This window comes from Macaca fascicularis, chromosome 16, assembly GCF_037993035.2.
Source record: "Macaca fascicularis isolate 582-1 chromosome 16, T2T-MFA8v1.1".
NCBI lineage: Eukaryota > Metazoa > Chordata > Mammalia > Primates > Cercopithecidae > Macaca > Macaca fascicularis.
In genome coordinates, this window is record NC_088390.1 from 18,625,332 (window position 1) to 18,642,987 (window position 17,656).

Genomic DNA, 17,656 nt, shown 5'->3' on the forward strand with positions numbered 1-17,656 from the left:
CTCAGTGGGCCAGGAGTTTCCTGCTTGGCTTCATCTTTGATTTTGAAGCCTCTAAGTTCTGAAGTTCTGCCCCCTCCTTTTTCAGATGCCTCTGTGGCAAACCTTTGTTATTTGACTTTACTTTTATTTGACAGAGCTCCCTCTGACACCCAGACTGGAGTGCAGTGGTGTGATCTCGGCTCACTGCAAGCCCCGCCTCCTGGGTTCACACCATTCTCCTGCCTCAGCCTCCCGAGTAACTGGGACTACAGGTGCCTGCCACCACGCCTGGCCAGTTTTTTGTATTTTTAGTTAAGACGGGATTTCACTGTGTTAGCCAGGATTGTCTGGATCTCCTGACCAGATCCTTGATCCTCCTGCCTCAGCCTCCCAAAGTGCTGAGATTACAGGCATGAGCTACCAAGCCCAGCCTGTTTGACTTTCTTTACACGGAAACACCAAGAACACCAGAGAGTGCTCCAGGGTTTCAGACTTAGTTCTGTCTCTTCATATTAAATAGAACCAATGTTGTCTTCCCCTGGGGGAAGCTTCACTCTGCCTGGGTCCTCAGACCTTCCAACCAGCAAAGCTCCATTTCTCCAGGACAGGCATAGGAAAACTGTGACTAAGACATTTGGTGCAATACTGAACATCGTCCACTTTCACACTTTCACTTTCAGAACTACACCTTCTGGCTGTCAGGGAGTCAGCACTGTACACTGGTTTCCAGTAGAAAGCATAACATTTATCTTGTAAAACAAACTATCACTTCAGCAACTCCAGTTACGATCGCAACTAAGTGATTCTAAGCCAAACCCAGTTGCTTCCAGGTGGTGGCTGACGTAGTGAGAACAGTTAGTTCCCTGGTCAGGGGCCACTGCTGCATGTCCCTTGCTGTGAATGAAATGACCTGGTCAAAAGCAATGCCATGTGGGCTGCCATGATGGTGACAGGAAGGATGAGCAAGTCTATATCCAGGTAGGGGCTCCCTGCAGTGAAGGCCAATCTCAGCTCCCTCCATAGTGTGGGCAGTGCGCCCACAGGTGGTCAACCGGTCCTCCTGGGAAACAGGGTCAGCCCAGGGATTGACACCAAGTCTCTCATCAGCAGATGGGATGCTCGGCAGTGGTGTCGGCCTGGTCAGCCTTGGTCAGGGCACATGCAGCATGCTGAGCCTCTTGTGTCCCATGCCTGTCTGATGGTCACTTTGTCCCCAACCTAATGTGGTGGCCAGAAAAGAAGCTGACTGCATCTACCTGGTGTGTCATTTTGCCCACCTTTTTATCAAGAGCATCCTCTGCAGGGATTCTCTTTGGTGGAACAATGGAAATGTGGATGAAACCACCTTCACAGTCTGAGCTGCTGAGGCTCCTCCGCCTTCTGGGAAGCCCGTCTGGAAGGTGCTTGGCAGTGATAGCTGCTATGGCTGCAGCAGCGGCTAGGCTGCAGGACGAGGCTTCCAGGAGGAGGGTGGTGTGGTAGGCAGGGCCTCAAAGCCTCCAGGTGGCATGTTGGGGCGTTGTTGGGCCAGGCTTTGGGGTGCAGACTGCCTGCAGTGCAGTGATGGAGTTGGGAAGAGGCGTCAGTGTTCACAGCTGTTAACCCCTTGTGCCAGCCGCCCATATCATCACTGTACGGGCTCAGCATCGCTGGCCCTGCTTGTCCAGGTTGTCTGATGTGAATTCTCGCAGCACCCAACGCTCGCTGTGCCCTGGTCCCCTGTGTGGTCACCTGGGGGCCTATGGTGCCCCTCTCCTCCTAGTACTCAGGATGAAGCCAGGTCCCTCTGGGCCGGGGACTTGGGCCCTGGAGGAGGGGCTGTGACCCACAGATGGGGTCAGGAGCCCCAGGGCACGCTGCTGGCTGGCTGGGGCTGCAGGAACCCCATGCTCAGCTCCCTCCAGAGGCCTTGATGGGACCAAGTTCACCATTGAGTATTTCCCAAGGCCCAGAAGCCAAAAATATAAAATAAAAATAAAACATCAGTAAAAAACAGCCAGCAGCCATCTGGGGCTGCAAGGCAGCTAGGCGGGTGCCACCTGGGCTCCTTCCATGCCATGTTGTTCTTCTACTGAGGGGAGTTGCAGACAGGGGACACCTTGTTGCTTGGTGTCTTTCAAAGTGCCTCCTCTCTGTCATAAACCCCGGCAGGGCCTGGTGTTGGGGTCCCAGTGGGCTCGCTGGGCGGGGTGCGTCTTTTTGTTCCAGGGCTGCTGTCCACAGAAGATGGAGAAGTGACAGAGTCCCAGGAGCCGTGTCCAAAATGGCAGCGCAGGAAACATGGACCCCCGACATGCGGGTCTGTGTGGAGCTGTGGCCTAGTGTTCCTGGACAAGTGTTTCCATGTAATAGAAAGCCTGACCTCACCAGGGGACAGGCTGCCCTCATCTCGAGCCTCTGGCCTCCCAGAGAGCAGTCTTCTGTTCTGGGCTCTGGGGAAGCCCCTTCGTGCTGATGGGCCTGGGCCTGGGCCTTGGGGACAGCCCCATCGGGCCAGGCTGGGAGAGGACAAGGCTTTTGTCCCAGGGGGACTGATGGCATGAGCTCCGGGAGCTGAGCTGGTGGAGTGGGGACGGCCAGTCTGTCTCCTTCACAGAGGGTCTCAATGCCAGGGAACACCCTCAAGGACACCTGCTCGGCTGAAAAAAAGAAGCAGACATGGTCAGCATCTTCTCCAAGCCCATCTGGTCTCTTGAGGGCTACGCCCCACAGGCCTGGGTCTCTGGGTCTCTGGAGTCCTCTGGGTCCCTGTGCGGCCCCCTGGCCTGACACTGAGGACACCCCTGCAGGCTGCTGATCCCAGGGCGCAGTCCGTGTGCAGTCTGGGGTGGGGGAGCTTTCGGGGAACCTGAGGTTGCTCCTGAAATGCCCCCAGGGTTCAGGGTGGCTCAGGGCTTCCTGCTTCACACCCTCACCTCAGGGCAGTTTGGCAGCCCCGATTCAGGACTCAGGTGGGAGGGATCTGCACTGTCACCCAGCCCCCTTGTCACCTCACATGGGGGCGTGTCTCCACAGCGGGTGAGAAGTGAATGGGCACATGTTCTCCTCTGCCCTCCAGGCCACCCACTCCATGCCAGGGCTGCAGCTATCCCACACCCGGCTGAACTCTTGGTTCTGGCTCTGGGTCAGGGATTCTCCCAATGCCCTCTGCCCGAATCCTCTCTGGGTCAGGGACACTGATTCTCTTGTCCCCCTGGCTTATTGTTTTGACACTAGAGAATGAGGGGTCCCTGCTGCTTGGAGGTGGGGGTGGGGGTGGGGGCTTCTACAGTGGGGTCTGACTGCCCCAGTGTCCCTCAGGGCCCTTCAAGGAGGAGAGGACAATGTGGAAAGTGGGGAAGGGGTGTTGGGGGGTCCTGCCCATGGCCCCTGCTTGTCCATGCAGCATGTCCAGCACATGCATGCACTCAGTGCCTGCCCTGAGGACTGGCAGACCCTTTTGACTTTCTTAGAGTAGAGGAGGAAGAAGAGGTGCAGGAGGAAGGCCAGGTAGGAGGGCTGATGGGGCCAGGGCACTCCCCACCACTGACTGCCCCAGAGGGTGACTCGGGAGGGGACCTGGTGCTGGGGCTCACCTGAGGGTGGCAGGTCCCAGTGTTTCCTTGTGAGTTCCTTCATGGAGGTTTGAAGGTTCCTGAGGACCGCGTTGTCCTCCAGGGCCCAGCTCTGAGAGAGTCGCTCCTGAAACTCCCAGATGGTGCTCCAGGAAAGCTTCATGAGGCGCTCTAGGGACAGGGTGGGCATTAGGCCAGGAGGGTTCCCTGGGAGAGGTCGTGCCTGCACCCCATTTGCACCAGGCCCACCTCCCACTGGGTGGTGCCTGCTTCTTTGCTTCTTTTTGGCCACCCCGGGGTCCAGCTGTGAACAGGAGGCTACAGTTGGGGAAGGCCGGGCAAGGAAGTGCTCACCACACTCCTGACTTTCATCTGGGTCATGTGGGGGGTGGACTTAGTGTCATCATGCCTTGCCCAACCCACCAGGCCAGACCCCCCATCCGGATGGAGCAGGCAGTGTAAGCACACTTCCCTCAGGCCAGCTAGGGTCTGTCCCACGTGTTCCCCCGGGCACCCTCAGGCACATGGGACTTACTCCTGTGTATTTTGAATGATGTATGCACCATGGCCGTCAGTACCCACTCACCCTCCAAGATAAACACATCCCACAGTCTCAGGGTGAGCCCGAAGGACTTCTGTGGGGACAGCAGGTGTGGGAGGACCTGGCTTTTCCAAGTTGGGGCCGGTGGCCTGAGCAGGGCCCTCTGGGGTTTCAGTCCCCTGGAGTGCTGGGGACCCCCTCTCCATGGGATGAGACCCCCCCATAACACTGAGTCAGACAAGGTCTTGTAGCTCCTTATGGCGTGTTCATCTCAGCAGCGCTGTGGCTTCTGGAAAGAGGGGCTTCCTGAGGACTTCGGGCTTCCCTGGGCCCTCCCAAGTCCTGCCCCAATCTGCCCACGAGGCTGGGCCTGAGCCCTGGACTCTGCCATGGGATGCCCCCATCTTGGGCAGGGCCTGGCTTGTGAGTCCTGCAGGGACCTGCCTGTGCCTCCTGTGGGCTGGGGGTGAGACAGGTCCTCCTGGGGGAGCTGGACCCCTGAGCTGAGGGAGTTGGGCACTGTGGGGCAGGAGAGTCCCTGGGCTGGGGTCTCCCTGTGCCTCTTTACCCCATCAAGGAAACACCGGAGGAGACTTGTCAGCATGGAACCCTCAATGCACAGCCCTTCCTTGCCTTGAAAGGAGGAGCAGAGGTGCTCAGGGCCCCCTGGGCTGCCCTGAAATCCTCCCACTTCCAGGTCCCTCTGCAGACCCTTCCTCAAGGAGCAGAACCCAAGGCAGTGGCCAGGGCTCCGACACCTGCCCCATGCATGGATGCCCAGGGGACACACATCCTTTAGCCTTGCTCAGCTGCAGCTCAGCATTGGTACCAGTGCCTCTGCCTCTGCCAGGGCAGGAAAAGGAAACCCAATGCTGAACCCATGGGGAATCCCCATCCCAGGTCAGGCCATGGCTGGGACTCAGCCTCTTGCCAGCACCATGAGGGACTCGAGCCTCCCCTGGCCTATGGGACCCAGAGCCTCTGGGGAGGAGTGGAGGGTGTCACCCACTCACCAGGTATCTCATGATCTTCAGGAAGGACTTGTGCAACACCTGCTCCTGGTGCGATAGGAGCCTCCCAAGCTGTGCAGTATTTGGGCTGTAGAATACTGAGAAGCCCCTGACCCAACACCCCATCAGACCCCACTCCCAAGATATGGAGGCATCAGCTGGAAGAGCTGGGCAGGGTGGGGAACCCTGGACCCCGAGGCCTCCCTCCCTCCCATCTGGTGACCCCAGCATGCAGCCTTAGCCCTGGGGAGGAAGGCCCTGGCTGGAGGCACTGCCCAGTGGCATCCTGGGTCCAGGTGCCAGGAGGGCAGCCTGCCTTTGACACCATGAGGCAGGTGCCAGCGGGGAGAACAGGGTGGGAGCTGGGGGCTGTGTGACTGTCTCTTGGATGTGGGGTTAGCCTGGGGGACATGGGATGGGCAGACACTGCCATCTTGGCTTTGTTGGCCCATCTGTAGGGAGGGAAAGTGGCTGGGAGCACAGCCAGCTGGGAGGCAGGAGGACACTCAGGGAAGTGAGTGGCACCTGCACAAAGTCGGGGCTGGCTTCGTGCAACAGAGGGCAGCCAGAGGGAGGTATCCATGTCCTCTGATGTTAGGGATGAAAGGTATCTGGCTTGAGGTGTGGAGGTCCCTGTCCAGACCCACGCTGCTGTGGGACCTCAGCAGGGACATCCTGGAGGCTCCAAACAAGCTGGGATACAAGGAAGACACCTTGCCTGGAAGTTGGGGTCACTGACCAGGGTGGCCGTCCCCTGGCATGGCTGTGTAAGGCCTCGGGGGCAGCTGTCCACCTACCCTGCAGGGAGTGCCTCTCACCGGCCAGCAACTGGGTCAGTGCCCAGAAAGCATCTTCCTCTGGCAGATACAGGAGGAGGATGGCAGTGATGAGGCTCAGGTCCCTGTGGTAGCCCACCTCCTGTGAGAGCCAGAGTCACTGTGGAACGATGTCACCTGGGAGGACTGAGGCCACCTGGGAGGACTTATGTCACCAGAGATGGCAGAGGTCCTTGGGGACACCTGCCTCAGGCCCCAGGGGATTTGAGGTGCAGCCTCCACACCCCTCCCCTGGCACTGGGCATGAGGACTGAGCAGGTCACGCACAACTCAGTTGACAAGGAGCCTGGGGGCACTCCTGCAGCAAGCGTCCAAGCTCACATGGCCTGAAAGGGCACAGTCAGGGATTGTTCATGCTCCCTACCCTGGGCCAGGCTGGGGAGCCCACTATGCCAGACCTGGGGCAGTACCTCTGAACTGCACCTGCCACGAGGGCAGGCAGCGGGGCACTGACCACCACACAAAGGGTCCTGCAACCCCCCAAGGGCTGCCTGCCAGACACAGGGGGCGGCTGGGTCCTCCATGTGGACAGCTCATGCGGTCGGCTCAGCGGCTGTCCCTGCCTGGAATGGTCTGAAAAGTGGGTGCCACGCAGGAGCAGCCACCTGGGTGACCCCCTCCCTATCTGCTATGCTCCTATGGGGTCTGGGCAAAGGGGAAATTGGATCATTGCCAAGTTTCCAGTAAGAAGAGGCTCCCGGCCGGGCGCGGTGGCTCACGCCTGTAATCCTAGCACTTTGGGAGGCCGAGGCGGCCGGATCACAAGGTCAGGAGATCAAGACCACGGTGAAACCCCGTCTCTACTAAAAATACAAAAAATTAGCCGGGCGCGGTTGTGGGCGCCTGTAGTCCCAGCTACTCGGGAGGCTGAGGCAGGAGAATGGCGTGAACCCGGGAGGCGGAGCTTGCAGTGAGCCGAGATCGCGCCACTGCACTCCAGCCTGGGCGACAGAGCGAGACTCCGTCTCAAAAAAAAAAAAAAAAAAAAAAAAAAAAAAAAAGAAGAGGCTCCCCCAGGATGCAAACTCATTTCATGACAAGAGCCTGGTCCATCAGGCACCTCAGCAACTTCTCAAACCTGTCTCCTATGAGGACCATCCTGCAAGGTCCTGAGGACCATCCTATGAGGCCCCTGACAAGCTCCTAGGCTTTGGGGCAACATCTTGAGAGGAAGGTAATTTCTTCATCTGAGACATGGTGTTTGGGTCCAGGTGACAGCAGGAGTCTGGGCCTCAACCCTTTTCTGCCAGCAGTGAGCTTGAGTCCTCCCTACTACGTGCTGGTGGGTCACGAACACTGAATTTTCAAGAAATGCTGACACCCCTGAGAGACACCCATGCCTGTGAATATGGGCACGTGGCCCAGGAATATCGCTGCCCGGGAATACTCGCAGGGTTATATGCAGAATAGGCCACGACGATGTCACATAATTCCTGCTGACTAGAAAAGAGGGAAAAGAGGGTTTTGTTTGTTTTGTGCAGATGCTGTCAGTTTCGTTTTGTCTACAGACCTGGACAACAAACACAATTCTGGATCCAGATGATCCCCCAAATAAGCAGGGGGCTCTTCAGGACACTTGAGTTTTTAGGTGTTTTCTCAGTAAAATCCACATTCTTTGCAATGCAAATATCACAGATGTAAAGTTGGATCAGTGATCATTTTCACTCTGGTTGATTTTTTCTTGCCTTTTTTCTTGGTTTGGACACACGGAAGTCCAGTTTTTGGGATGTGCAGTTCCACGGTTCTGAACCAATGTGCAGAGCCTCCCGTCCACCACTGCAGCCCCTCCCAGAGAAGCTGCTTCATCCTCCAAGTCCCCAGCATGTCCCCTTTGCAGTCAACATCTCCCAGCTCCGTCAGCGCCTGGCCATCCTGACCTGTTCTCTGTCTCTATGGTTGCCCTCATCCAAAATGGCCGATGAATTGGAACCCCATGGTGGTAGTCTGATGGGTCTGGCTTCATTCCCTCAGCAACACACATCTGAGATCCACCCATGTTCCTGCGGGCACTAGGGGCTCATTCCTTTTCCTCACCGAGTCATCTCTATCTGAAGAGTGGAACCCCCTTCCTCCCCAGTTCCTGTGTAGAAGATCATCTCAGTAGCCTCCAGGTGTGAGTGACAGTCAACCAAGCAGTGAACGTGGCGTGCAGGTTTTACTTGGACGTCGGTTTTCAAATCAGTGTGGTCAATATCTGTGACACTTTGGGGACGTGTGGTACGAGGCCACCGAGCTTTGTGAGCCACAGCCCATCTGACTTACAAAGTGGTTGTGCCCTGTTGCGTGCCCACCAGCCATGGATGAGAGTTTCCGGGGTCCCGCATCCCGGTATTTTGGGCTGTCAGTGTTGCCCAGGAAGGCTCCTGAGCCCCACCATCCTGCCACCTTCCCATGGGTCCCTATCCTGGGTAGTTGTGGGTCATGGAGAGCACTTTTCATCGTCTGCATTATTATTATTATTTTTTCCTGCCTTCCATCTCCTTGGGAGTCACCTGGGTTCTGGCCCTACACGTCTCAGCCCAACCCAGGGCTTAGAGCCGGGGAGGTGCGCAGTCCATGGTGCTGGCTGCTCCCTGGGCCAGGAGAGCCCTTGGTGGCTCTGTCACCCCTCCTGGGTGACCCTGGCCTCTGCCCTGGGGACACCCTCATTCCTCTGGATTGCCCCCATCTTCCCTGTGACCCCTGCGGCCCTCATAGGACTTACTTGACTCCAGATCTTTGTATGAACGTCATATGGTTCTGTAGGGTGCTGCTGACATCTAGCTCGATGCGGTGGGTGATCCTGGAGGACCTCTTGCCCTTCTCCTTCATGACCTGTAGGGCAGGGCCAAGAGGAGGAAGCAGCCTCAGAATGACAAAAAGACTCCTTGCCCCAAACAGCAGTCATCTGTCAGCACTTCTGGAAGGAAGGGAGGAAGGTTTCCTTCTGCAGAAAGCTCCTTTTTGCCTTGTTTCTGATGCCAGGGAGGTTCAGCAGAGCCCAGCGCACCTGAGGTGCCTGAGTCACCATCTGTGCCCAGGATGCGTGTCTGACCACAGCCTCCACCCCCAACCCAGGCTTGATGTTCCCTCTAGCTGGAGTACTGGGCTCCTGATACAGCCTGGCTTGTTTGTCCTGCCCTGGCTGAGTGTGGGAGGGCCTTACCTTATAGTTCCCTGGGTTCTGGGACTTGACTTTGTCAGTATCTAGCAGGAGTGACCATGCCCGGCCCTGCACAGCCAGAGGAATGCCTTCGTTCACTCTTTGAAAAAGCTACAGACAGAAGAACACTCCAGTGAGACAGGACGCAGGGCGCTCCGGGGAGGAAAGCTGGCGAACAGGCCTGCTGTCGTATGGTAAGAACAGGGTGCCATCCACCCACTGAGAGGCAGACCGTGCCAGGTCACAGCCGTGGGTGCCTGTCTCCTGGCTATGCAGAGAGCAGTCACGGGGGCCACTCCCTCCCCATGTTACCTTCTTGCTGCTCCTATATTTTGTTCAGTCTGCAAGCATCTTTCGCCACTTGTTGGTACATTTACTTTCCTTACATCTTTGCTGTCAAATGAGCCATGATGGGGTTAGCGGAGCTAGCCAGGAAAGGGCAGACCCCGGGGGCTGAGACCCTCTGAAGGAACTGGAGCTGGTGGTCTGGACTGGTGATGCCAGGACACGCCATCCTCAGGGCACAGATGCTCCCAGTTTTGGTCAGGTCCCAGCCTTCAGCTGGGGACTTGGTGCAATCAGGCAGTGGACTCTGAGCGAAAACTGCAATTCTTGGTTTGGGTTTTGGTCAAGCCCGCATGGGAACAGAGTCCAGCAGGAAAGGCCGCCCCTCCCAGTGACAGTCGTGGCCAACTCACCACTGCCCGGGCCCATGGGCCACCCCCTCTGCCTCACCAACCACCCCTGATTCCTGGTCCCTGGACTGGCCTCCCACGCAGTAGGCACAGGCTCTTACCTTCACCTCCAGGGCACTGACAGGGGGCAGTTCCGTCTCAATGAGAGGCAACCCAGACAGAGCTGAGGACTTGCCCGGGCCAGGAGCCAACCCCTCCCTGAGAGGGCCCCAGGGAAGGACCAGCTTATCCCCATCCACCCTAAGTCTCAGCCTGGGAGAAGACACAGAGAAGGATGGCAAGGGCCTTCCTGCAGATCTGACACCTGCGAGGCACTGGGACCCTGGAGAGGAGGGAGCTCGAGGCTGGCCTGGCAGCGGCCACTCGGGGCCCGTGGGGCACCTCGGGCTGCACAATGGGGCTGCTCCTCCAGGGCTGGAGGCAACACCCTCTGTAGATGCTGAGAAATTCCAGTTCTGAGATGAGATGGGTGCCGCCCCGGGTGGGTGGCCAAGCCCTGACTTACAGCAGTGCTTTCAGAGTGACCACATCACCCACCAGAGACCAAGGAGCCTGGTGTGAGTGTTGCCCGGTGCCCTGAGTATGCACCTGGAGCCTGTGCCATCCGACACTCTCCATAGGCCTTGCAGGGTCTGACCTCCCAGCGTGCACCTGCCTTTCCCTGCATCCTGGCCACTGACCCTGCCTGCTCCCCATCTTCCCCCATCCTTCCCGGCCCAGAGACTGTGACCCTCTTTCCGGCCACCCTGGCCCTTCTGTGACCCTTGTCCTGTCAGAACCTCTGAGTGAGACCTCCCAGATCCATCCACACCCATGCCTTGGTCACTCTCTCACTGGGCTGCTCAGCGCTGCTGGGGACACATCCAGGGCAACAGGGGTGACCAAGGGCCCTGCAGGCAGTGGGGCTGGCCCCACCACTACCGCTCCAGCCTCAGCTGGCTCTCAGGGTCATTGGCCTTCAGCCCTCAGCCTCCTCCCAGCCACTGCAAAAACCAGGACATGCGATGCCTGGCTGTCCTCCCCCTACTGTCCTGCCTGCCCTGACTAGTCTACCCTGCGAGGTGCTGACTTAGCTAGTGGGAAGCAGAGTCTCTGGAGGGTCACGCAGAGCCTTGGGGACTGACCGGGTCCCCCCACTGAGGGGTCCCAGGTGAGCCACCGTTCCCTGCCCCACCCCGTGTGTTGTCCTCTTCAGGCTGTCAGCTTCTCCCTGGGCTGGCTTGGTTCAGGTGCGTTCCAGAAGTGGCAGGTCTCACGGGGTCACCCTGCCCCCCTCCCCCAGGCTCCTCCCTCTCTCCATCTTATGTGTCCTGAGAGGCTGGCTCCAAGCTGGGCTCCCCTTACCAGGCCCAGGTCCCTTCCCTGCACCACTCCCAGGGCCTTCAGCTACACGCTCTGTTGTCTCCCTGGCCTCAGTGAGAAGCCCAGGCCAGGGCCCTGCCCTTCTTCTTCCATAACCTACCAGGGCCAGGGCCAAGGCCTTCACTGTCCCCATGCCCCTTCCTCTTGGCTGAGCCCCCTGAGCCCTCAGAAGTCTGCTATACAGCTGCCCACAGGCCAGGCCAGGTATACCCCTGCCCTGTGGCCACAACCCTCAGATCTCACCAAGGCAGGCCCCAAGGAGACAGGGCCAGACCCTCAGGCTGCCCCCTCTTCTCCTGCTTACTTGGAGACCACAGTGCTGAGAGCCCAAGGGCCTGTCCTAGTCCCCTGTCTGTCCGTACCCACTCTCCCGAGCTCCCTAAACGTGTCACGAGGCTGTGCCCTAACCCTGACCACAGCCTGGACCTGCAGGAGAGCCTGGGAGAAGTTCTGACCCTGGAGAGGGGGTTGGCCCCCCAAGGGAGACATGTCCTGCTTTAGAGAGGCCTTTCTAGAAACAAAACCCATCCCTGAGGTGAGACTGGTGGCTGGGGTCAGGAGGGCAGAGGTCTCACTGCACAATCCCAAGGTGATTGGTGTATTTCCCGATGTCAACCTGCTCATGCCTCATGTCCATTGCTGCCCCAGCTCCGTGTCCCTGAAACTCAGAGAAGGCCAGGATAGGGGGTGGGGGGTGAAAGGTGAGAGGTGTGGGGTCCCAGGGATGTTGGCAGCCCCTCCACGCCCTGTGATCTTACGGAGTCCAGGACCCTCTGACCAGGGCGCAGAGGGAGAGGTGAGGCCCTGCCTTCCTCGAGGGAGTGGCGCGACCTGTACCTGCTTATACTTGGTAATGATGATGTTGCCTTGCTCCTGGGCAGCAGGGTATCCGGGTCCTCATCCATCTCCATCCTGCAAGACAAAGTCATCCAAAGGCTCTGCTGCCCCTGAGAGCTCCAGAGAACAGCCGAAACACGCTCACTTCATTCCCAGACACACTCCAGTCTGATGAGCCGCATTCCACCACCCCTCCCAGATGACAAGGGGCCAGACTCAGTGACCCCACCCCTGGCTGGATCTCTGGAGTCCTTGCCTCCAACCAGTGGTGGGCTCCTTCCTGAGGACTTGAACACATGGAGACCCATTCGGGGACAGAGAGGCCCATTGTCCCCAAACACCCCAAGGCGGACACACACCTGCCCCAGCAGGACAAACAGTGTCCACTTGCAGAGGGTGAAGGGCCCACGATGGGCAGTTCTGGGCCCCTGGAGGCAGGTGGGGTCAGGGGCCGGACATCTCTCTAGGATCGTTCAGAAACCAGGAAGATACTCAGTTTTCTGTAGGAAGCAAGACATCTGGTGACTGCTCCGTTCTACCCCAATTCTCACTCACTCTGGCCAGTGAAGCCGTTTTAGGAACAATGCCAGTCAAGGAGTTTGGTTTGGGGAAAAGATGATCTATTGACTCCGGAGCAGCCTCTGTGCTCGTGGAGACCCTGTCTCAGGTGGAGGAATGGCGGACACCACAATTCCCAGCTGTGAGTACAGGAGGGGGCTTTGTTTTCCTGGGTCACCAAGAAAGAACAAGAGAACTGTGGGGCCTTAGTCCTAGAGAACACCCGGGGGGACCATCCCTGCCGGGAATACTTGGGGCAAAGGGAGGGTAAGGCCTCTAGAGGATCAGACAGAGAGAATGGGACGCTGCGGGAGGGTTCCAGCCCTTTGACCAAGAGGGATGATCATCACCCTCCAGGCAGCCCTCCAGGGCTCCTTCATTTTCCACAACTGCCTGAGGGCGGAGGGCTCCCTGCCCCACTCCTAGACGAAGGACCCCATATGTCCAGTGGGTCCAGCAACCATCAGTGACCGCACCTGAAGTCTGAGTTGGTGAGCCCTCCTCCTGTGGGGACCCAGCTTAGGGCCCAGACTTGGACTGAGAATTGCAACCTCCACCCCACCCACAGGGGCTCTGTCCCAGTGGCTCTTCCAGGACCAGACCCTGCCTCCTTGAAGTCCAGAACTCCAGGAAGATTTGGAATCTACAGTAGGGAGGCCACAGAGGTCAGAGCTCAAGTCCAGCATGGCAAAGGGTAGGGCTGAGAGCAGAGACCAGGTCACATCTGGGTCTCTGCGCCAGTCACCGCCTCTCTGAGTCTACACATCTCACCTGTGGAATGGGTACATTTGGGGACACCACCCACCCCCACGGAGTTGCTGTGAGGACAATGGAAAAGATGGCCCACCCAGTCAGTGCAGAACATGCACCCGGTGAGTGCTCAGGGATGACCCTCCATGGCATCTACCCAGAGGTCACTCACCTGAGTCGGCTGAGGCAGCTGTGTCTCTCTTAGAAAAGTCGTTTATGCACAGAACCAGACACCTGTGTGTGTCTTGTGTCCAAGTGCCGCACAACACAGAGGTGGGTGGGTTGGTGGGTGGGCGGTCACTCAGCACCAGTGACATTGTGGGGTCATGGCACCTGTCACAATGGACCCATTTCCCAGGTCAAGACAGCCCAGAGTCAGTGTCCTCCAGTCCCCGAGTTGTCAAAGTGTGTTTGTGCAGGTGAGCATGCACGTTTATATGGGTGAACATGTGTGTGCACAAGTAGCCTCTCTGGCCGGGGCTGGCTGTCCCACTTCCATGTGCACCCAAGTCCTCATCAAGTCCTCAGCAGTGTCTCCTTCCCTTGAGGCCTGTGGCCAGCATCAGAGCATCCATGGGTCCTCCCCAACCTCAGGCCTCCCCACCCGGGGCAGTCCTGAAGATGCAGATGGGGGATAGGGGGTAGAGGGCCCGGGACAGGGCCCCTCATTAGGGGGAACTCAGCTAGACTGTAAAATGCTAGGTGTGAGTGGCAGGGTCTGATTCCGCACACCTTCTCACCTCCTCCTCCCAGTAGCCTTCCAGGATGCCATGACTCATTTCTGCTACTGATGGAGGCAAGGAGGCTTTAAGGACAAACCCCGTGCCTGAAGTCACCAAGCAACTATCTGGCCAGGCCCCCACTAACCAGACTTCTGCTGGCCATGCTTTCACTGACCGTTTTCCCAGTGACCAGGCCTGCTGACTAGGTCCTCACTGATCAGGCCCCTGATGACCAGGCTCCAGCTGACCACGTCCCCACTGACCAGGTTTTCGTTGACTAAGCCCCAGTGGCCAAGACTCTGCTGACCAGGCCCTTGAAGACCAATTCCTCACTGACCATGTCCTCGCTGACCAGTCCCCCAGCGACTAGGCCTTCCTGACCAGGTCCCCCCTTCCCAGGCCCCAGAACAACAGTGCTCAAGGTCCCCTACCACAACTGCCCATAGGCAGAGGGCTCCCTACTCCCAGACAAGAGACCCCATGTGTCCAGTGGGTCCCACGGAGACCATCAGTGACCGTACATGAAGTCTGAGTTGGTGAGACCTTCTCCTGCGGGAACTCAGCTTAGGGCACAGACTTGGACCAAGCACCACCTCCCTCCACCCCACTCATAGGAGTTCCATCCCAGTGGCTCCTCCACGGCCAGACTCTGCCCCATCAGGAGCTGGAAAACCCCGGGCAGATTTGGAATCTAGGGCAGGGAGGCCACAGAGGTCAGGGCGTGCATAGGGCAGGGCTAAGAGCACAGCCCGGGGTCATGTCTGGGTCCCTTGGCCAGACACCGCCTCTCTGACCCTAGACACCTCACCTGTGGAATGGGTGCACTGGGGGACAGCACCCACCCCACAGAGTCCACCAGGTCAGTGCAGAACAGGCACCTGGTGAGTGCTCAGGGATGACTCTCCTCAGCACCTGCCCAGAGGCCAACATTGCCCACCAGGTACTGACTGTCCCCAGGCCAGCAGGGAGGGAACAGAGCAGGTCACACTCACCTGAGTCAGCTGAGTCAGCTGTGTCTCTCATTTAGCAAAACTTCCTCTTCTCAGGACCAGACACCTCTATGTCTTGTTTCCAAGAGCTCTAGACATAGAGACGGCAGGCGGGCAGGGGGGCGAGTGCTCAGCACCAGCGACACTGTGGGATCATGACACCCATCACAATGGGCCCCTGCCTGGGTCAGCTGGGCCCAGAGTCAGCACCCTCCAAACTCTGAAGTGTCAACATGCGTGTGTGCAGTGTTTGTGCATGTGAGCATGCATGTGTATGTGGGTGAACACATGTACATGTGTGTGTCACTGCTTTGGCTGGGCCCGGCTGCCTTATTCACATGTGCACCCAGGACACTGGGTCACCCTTGTCACTGTCTCCCCCCGCGGGACCCATGGCCATTACTGGAACATCCACGGGTGCTCCCTAACCTCAGACCTCCCCATCCAGGGCAGTCCTGGCATTGCAGATGGAGGATGCGGACAGAGGGTTGAGGGTTGAGAGCAAAGGGCAAAGGGCAGGTCCCCTCCCTAGCAGGGGACTCAGCTAGGCTGTAAAGTGCTAGGTCTGTGCGGCAGGGCTGGATTTCACACACCTGCTCACCTCCTCCTCCCATTAGCCCTCCTGCCATGACTCGTTCCCACTACAGATGCGCATGCGCGCGCGCGCCTACACACACACACACACACACACACACACACACACACACACACATACACACTTGTTGCGGATCTGCTGACTTACCTCATTGGCATGAAACAGGGGCTGAGCCTACAATTGTTCTGCCTTTCCCTGGATTTTTCCTTTAGTTTCTCTGACTGCTGGGTTACTGGCCTGTGTTTAGCTTCATGAACATGGGTTTCACTTTATTTTTATGGGGTTTCAGCTCTTGCTCATGGAATCCCTCCCAGTCTGTTTTGTAATCTTCCCTTGTTTACTGCCTGTGGACTTCAAGTACCAGACACAGAGAAAGCTTTGTAGAGACTGTGTACTCCGCCCCCACAATTTCCATAGCAGGTCCCTTAATTCCCCTCACCTCCAGGGAGGGTCATTGCTGGGATCCTAGGAATCATGTGCCTTTCTCAATGGCCACAGTGGTAACCATAATAGGCAGTTCTTCCCTCTGTGCAATTCTGGAACATAAAAATATTCTCTGGTAACAAGACTGCAGGAAGCAATGGAAGCAACACTAAACTGAGAGTTTGCTGGCCTGTGTTTCTAAGAAATTTCATGTTTTTACATAAATCATGAAGAAGAAATGACTTTTCTGAGGTTCCTATCATTTATGCCATGGACTGGACTCTTCCGTGAATGCAGTTTCATTGATGGATGTGGATAATTAGCTTAACTTCAAGTAAAAGATTAGAGAGTCAGCAAATTGTCAACATAACTTCGCTTTTTTACACTCAAATGACATTAATCAGACAGTTGTGGATCTCTAGAAATATGTATTTGCACACATAAGTTCTATATTAAAATACCCAAGTTTGGAATCCTTCGGGTGACTTATTTTTCATCAAGTAGAAATAATATTAAAATTGCAAAAATTTATTATAATTTATATTATTTGTCCTAATGGCAAAAATGAGTTCAAATACATTTATTAAAGTATAATATACACAGGAATCCTATTATTCTACTACTCTGATTTATCACAAAGAGGACACATGCTTGTAGCCACCACACAGTCCAAGAAAATGAAATAAAAATAACAATCTGGAGCCCGGCGCGGTGGCTCAAGCCTGTAATCCCAGCACTTTGGGAGGCCGAGACGGGCGGATCACGAGGTCAGGAGATCGAGACCATCCCTGGCTTACATGGTGAAACCCCGTCTCTACTAAAAAAAAAAATACAAAAAACTAGCCGGGCGTGGTGGCGGGCGCCTGTAGTCCCAGCTACTCGGAGGCTGAGGCAGGAGAATGGCGTGAACCCAGGAGGCGGAGCTTGCAGTGAGCCGAGATCACACCACTGCACCCCAGCCTGGGCGACAGAGCGAGACTCCTTCTCAAAAAAAAAAAAAATCTGGAAATCCCTCTCCTGAAGGTCTGCTCCCTAACCACTGCCCATCTGTCTTGCCAAAGCGAAGAGTTACCTGGTTTTTAGCAGCCCCAGTTAGTGCTGCCTGTTTCATAAATGGATGCATGGAGGGCCATTCGGTAGGAATGGTTTTGTGTGTGGCTTCTTTGGCCCAGCATTACATTTGTGACACTCTTTCAGGTGGTTTCAAGAAGCAGTTCATTTCTTTTCCCTGCTCGGTAGTGCTTAGTATGACTACGGCACATCTATCAATTCTACTGTTGATGGACATTGGTTTGTTTCCAGTTTGGGGCTATTAGCAAAAAAGCCACTATGAATATTCTTGCTAATTTCTTTTGGTTCACATGTATATTTTAGTTAAGTGCAGCCCTATAAATACAATAGCTTGGTCATAGTAATGCACATGTTCAAATGCAATGCATTCACTAAAAATTTCAGCTAGGAGGAAAAAGCTCAAGAGGTCTGTTGTACAACATGTTGACTATACTTAATAACAATGTGGTAATATTTGAAATTGCTAAGACAGCAGATTTTAAATGTTCTCACCACACACACACACAAAAAGATAAGTATTGGCCAGGCTCGGTGGCTCACGCCTGTAATCCCAGCACTTTGGGAGGGTGAGGTGAGTGGATCACGAGGTCAA

The 17,656-nt window shown here is 56.5% G+C and overlaps 1 protein-coding gene across 1 annotated transcript; it reads right to left on the minus strand.

Annotated features, from left to right (window-relative positions):
* Positions 1-702: 702 nt before the first annotated feature.
* On the minus strand, positions 703-15,009 carry LOC135967806 (uncharacterized). Its single transcript, XM_065532189.2, has 14 exons — positions 14,979-15,009; positions 14,162-14,263; positions 14,005-14,069; positions 13,286-13,332; positions 11,878-12,031; positions 11,220-11,336; positions 10,062-10,171; positions 9,761-9,955; positions 9,182-9,330; positions 8,625-8,734; positions 5,882-6,002; positions 5,088-5,156; positions 3,555-3,704; positions 703-2,618 (listed from the first exon to the last, which is right to left on the minus strand). Exons 1-14 carry the CDS (start codon positions 15,007-15,009, stop codon positions 1,870-1,872), a joined length of 2,169 nt encoding a protein of 722 aa, XP_065388261.1. The 3' UTR covers positions 703-1,869.
* Between the last annotated feature and the right edge of the window lie 2,647 nt (positions 15,010-17,656).

Bases quoted from the DNA above. Each gene is read 5' to 3' on its own strand.
- LOC135967806 (XM_065532189.2), bottom strand. From the start codon at position 15,009: ATGAGAGACACAGCTGACTCAGCTGACTCAG. The intron at 14,264-14,978 runs GTGAGTGTGACC...ACTGGGGCTTAG, and splicing joins AGCTGACTCAGCTGACTCAG to TCAACGAAAACCTGGTCAGT. The intron at 5,157-5,881 runs GTAGGTGGACAG...AATACTGCACAG, and splicing joins TGAGAGGCACTCCCTGCAGG to CTTGGGAGGCTCCTATCGCA.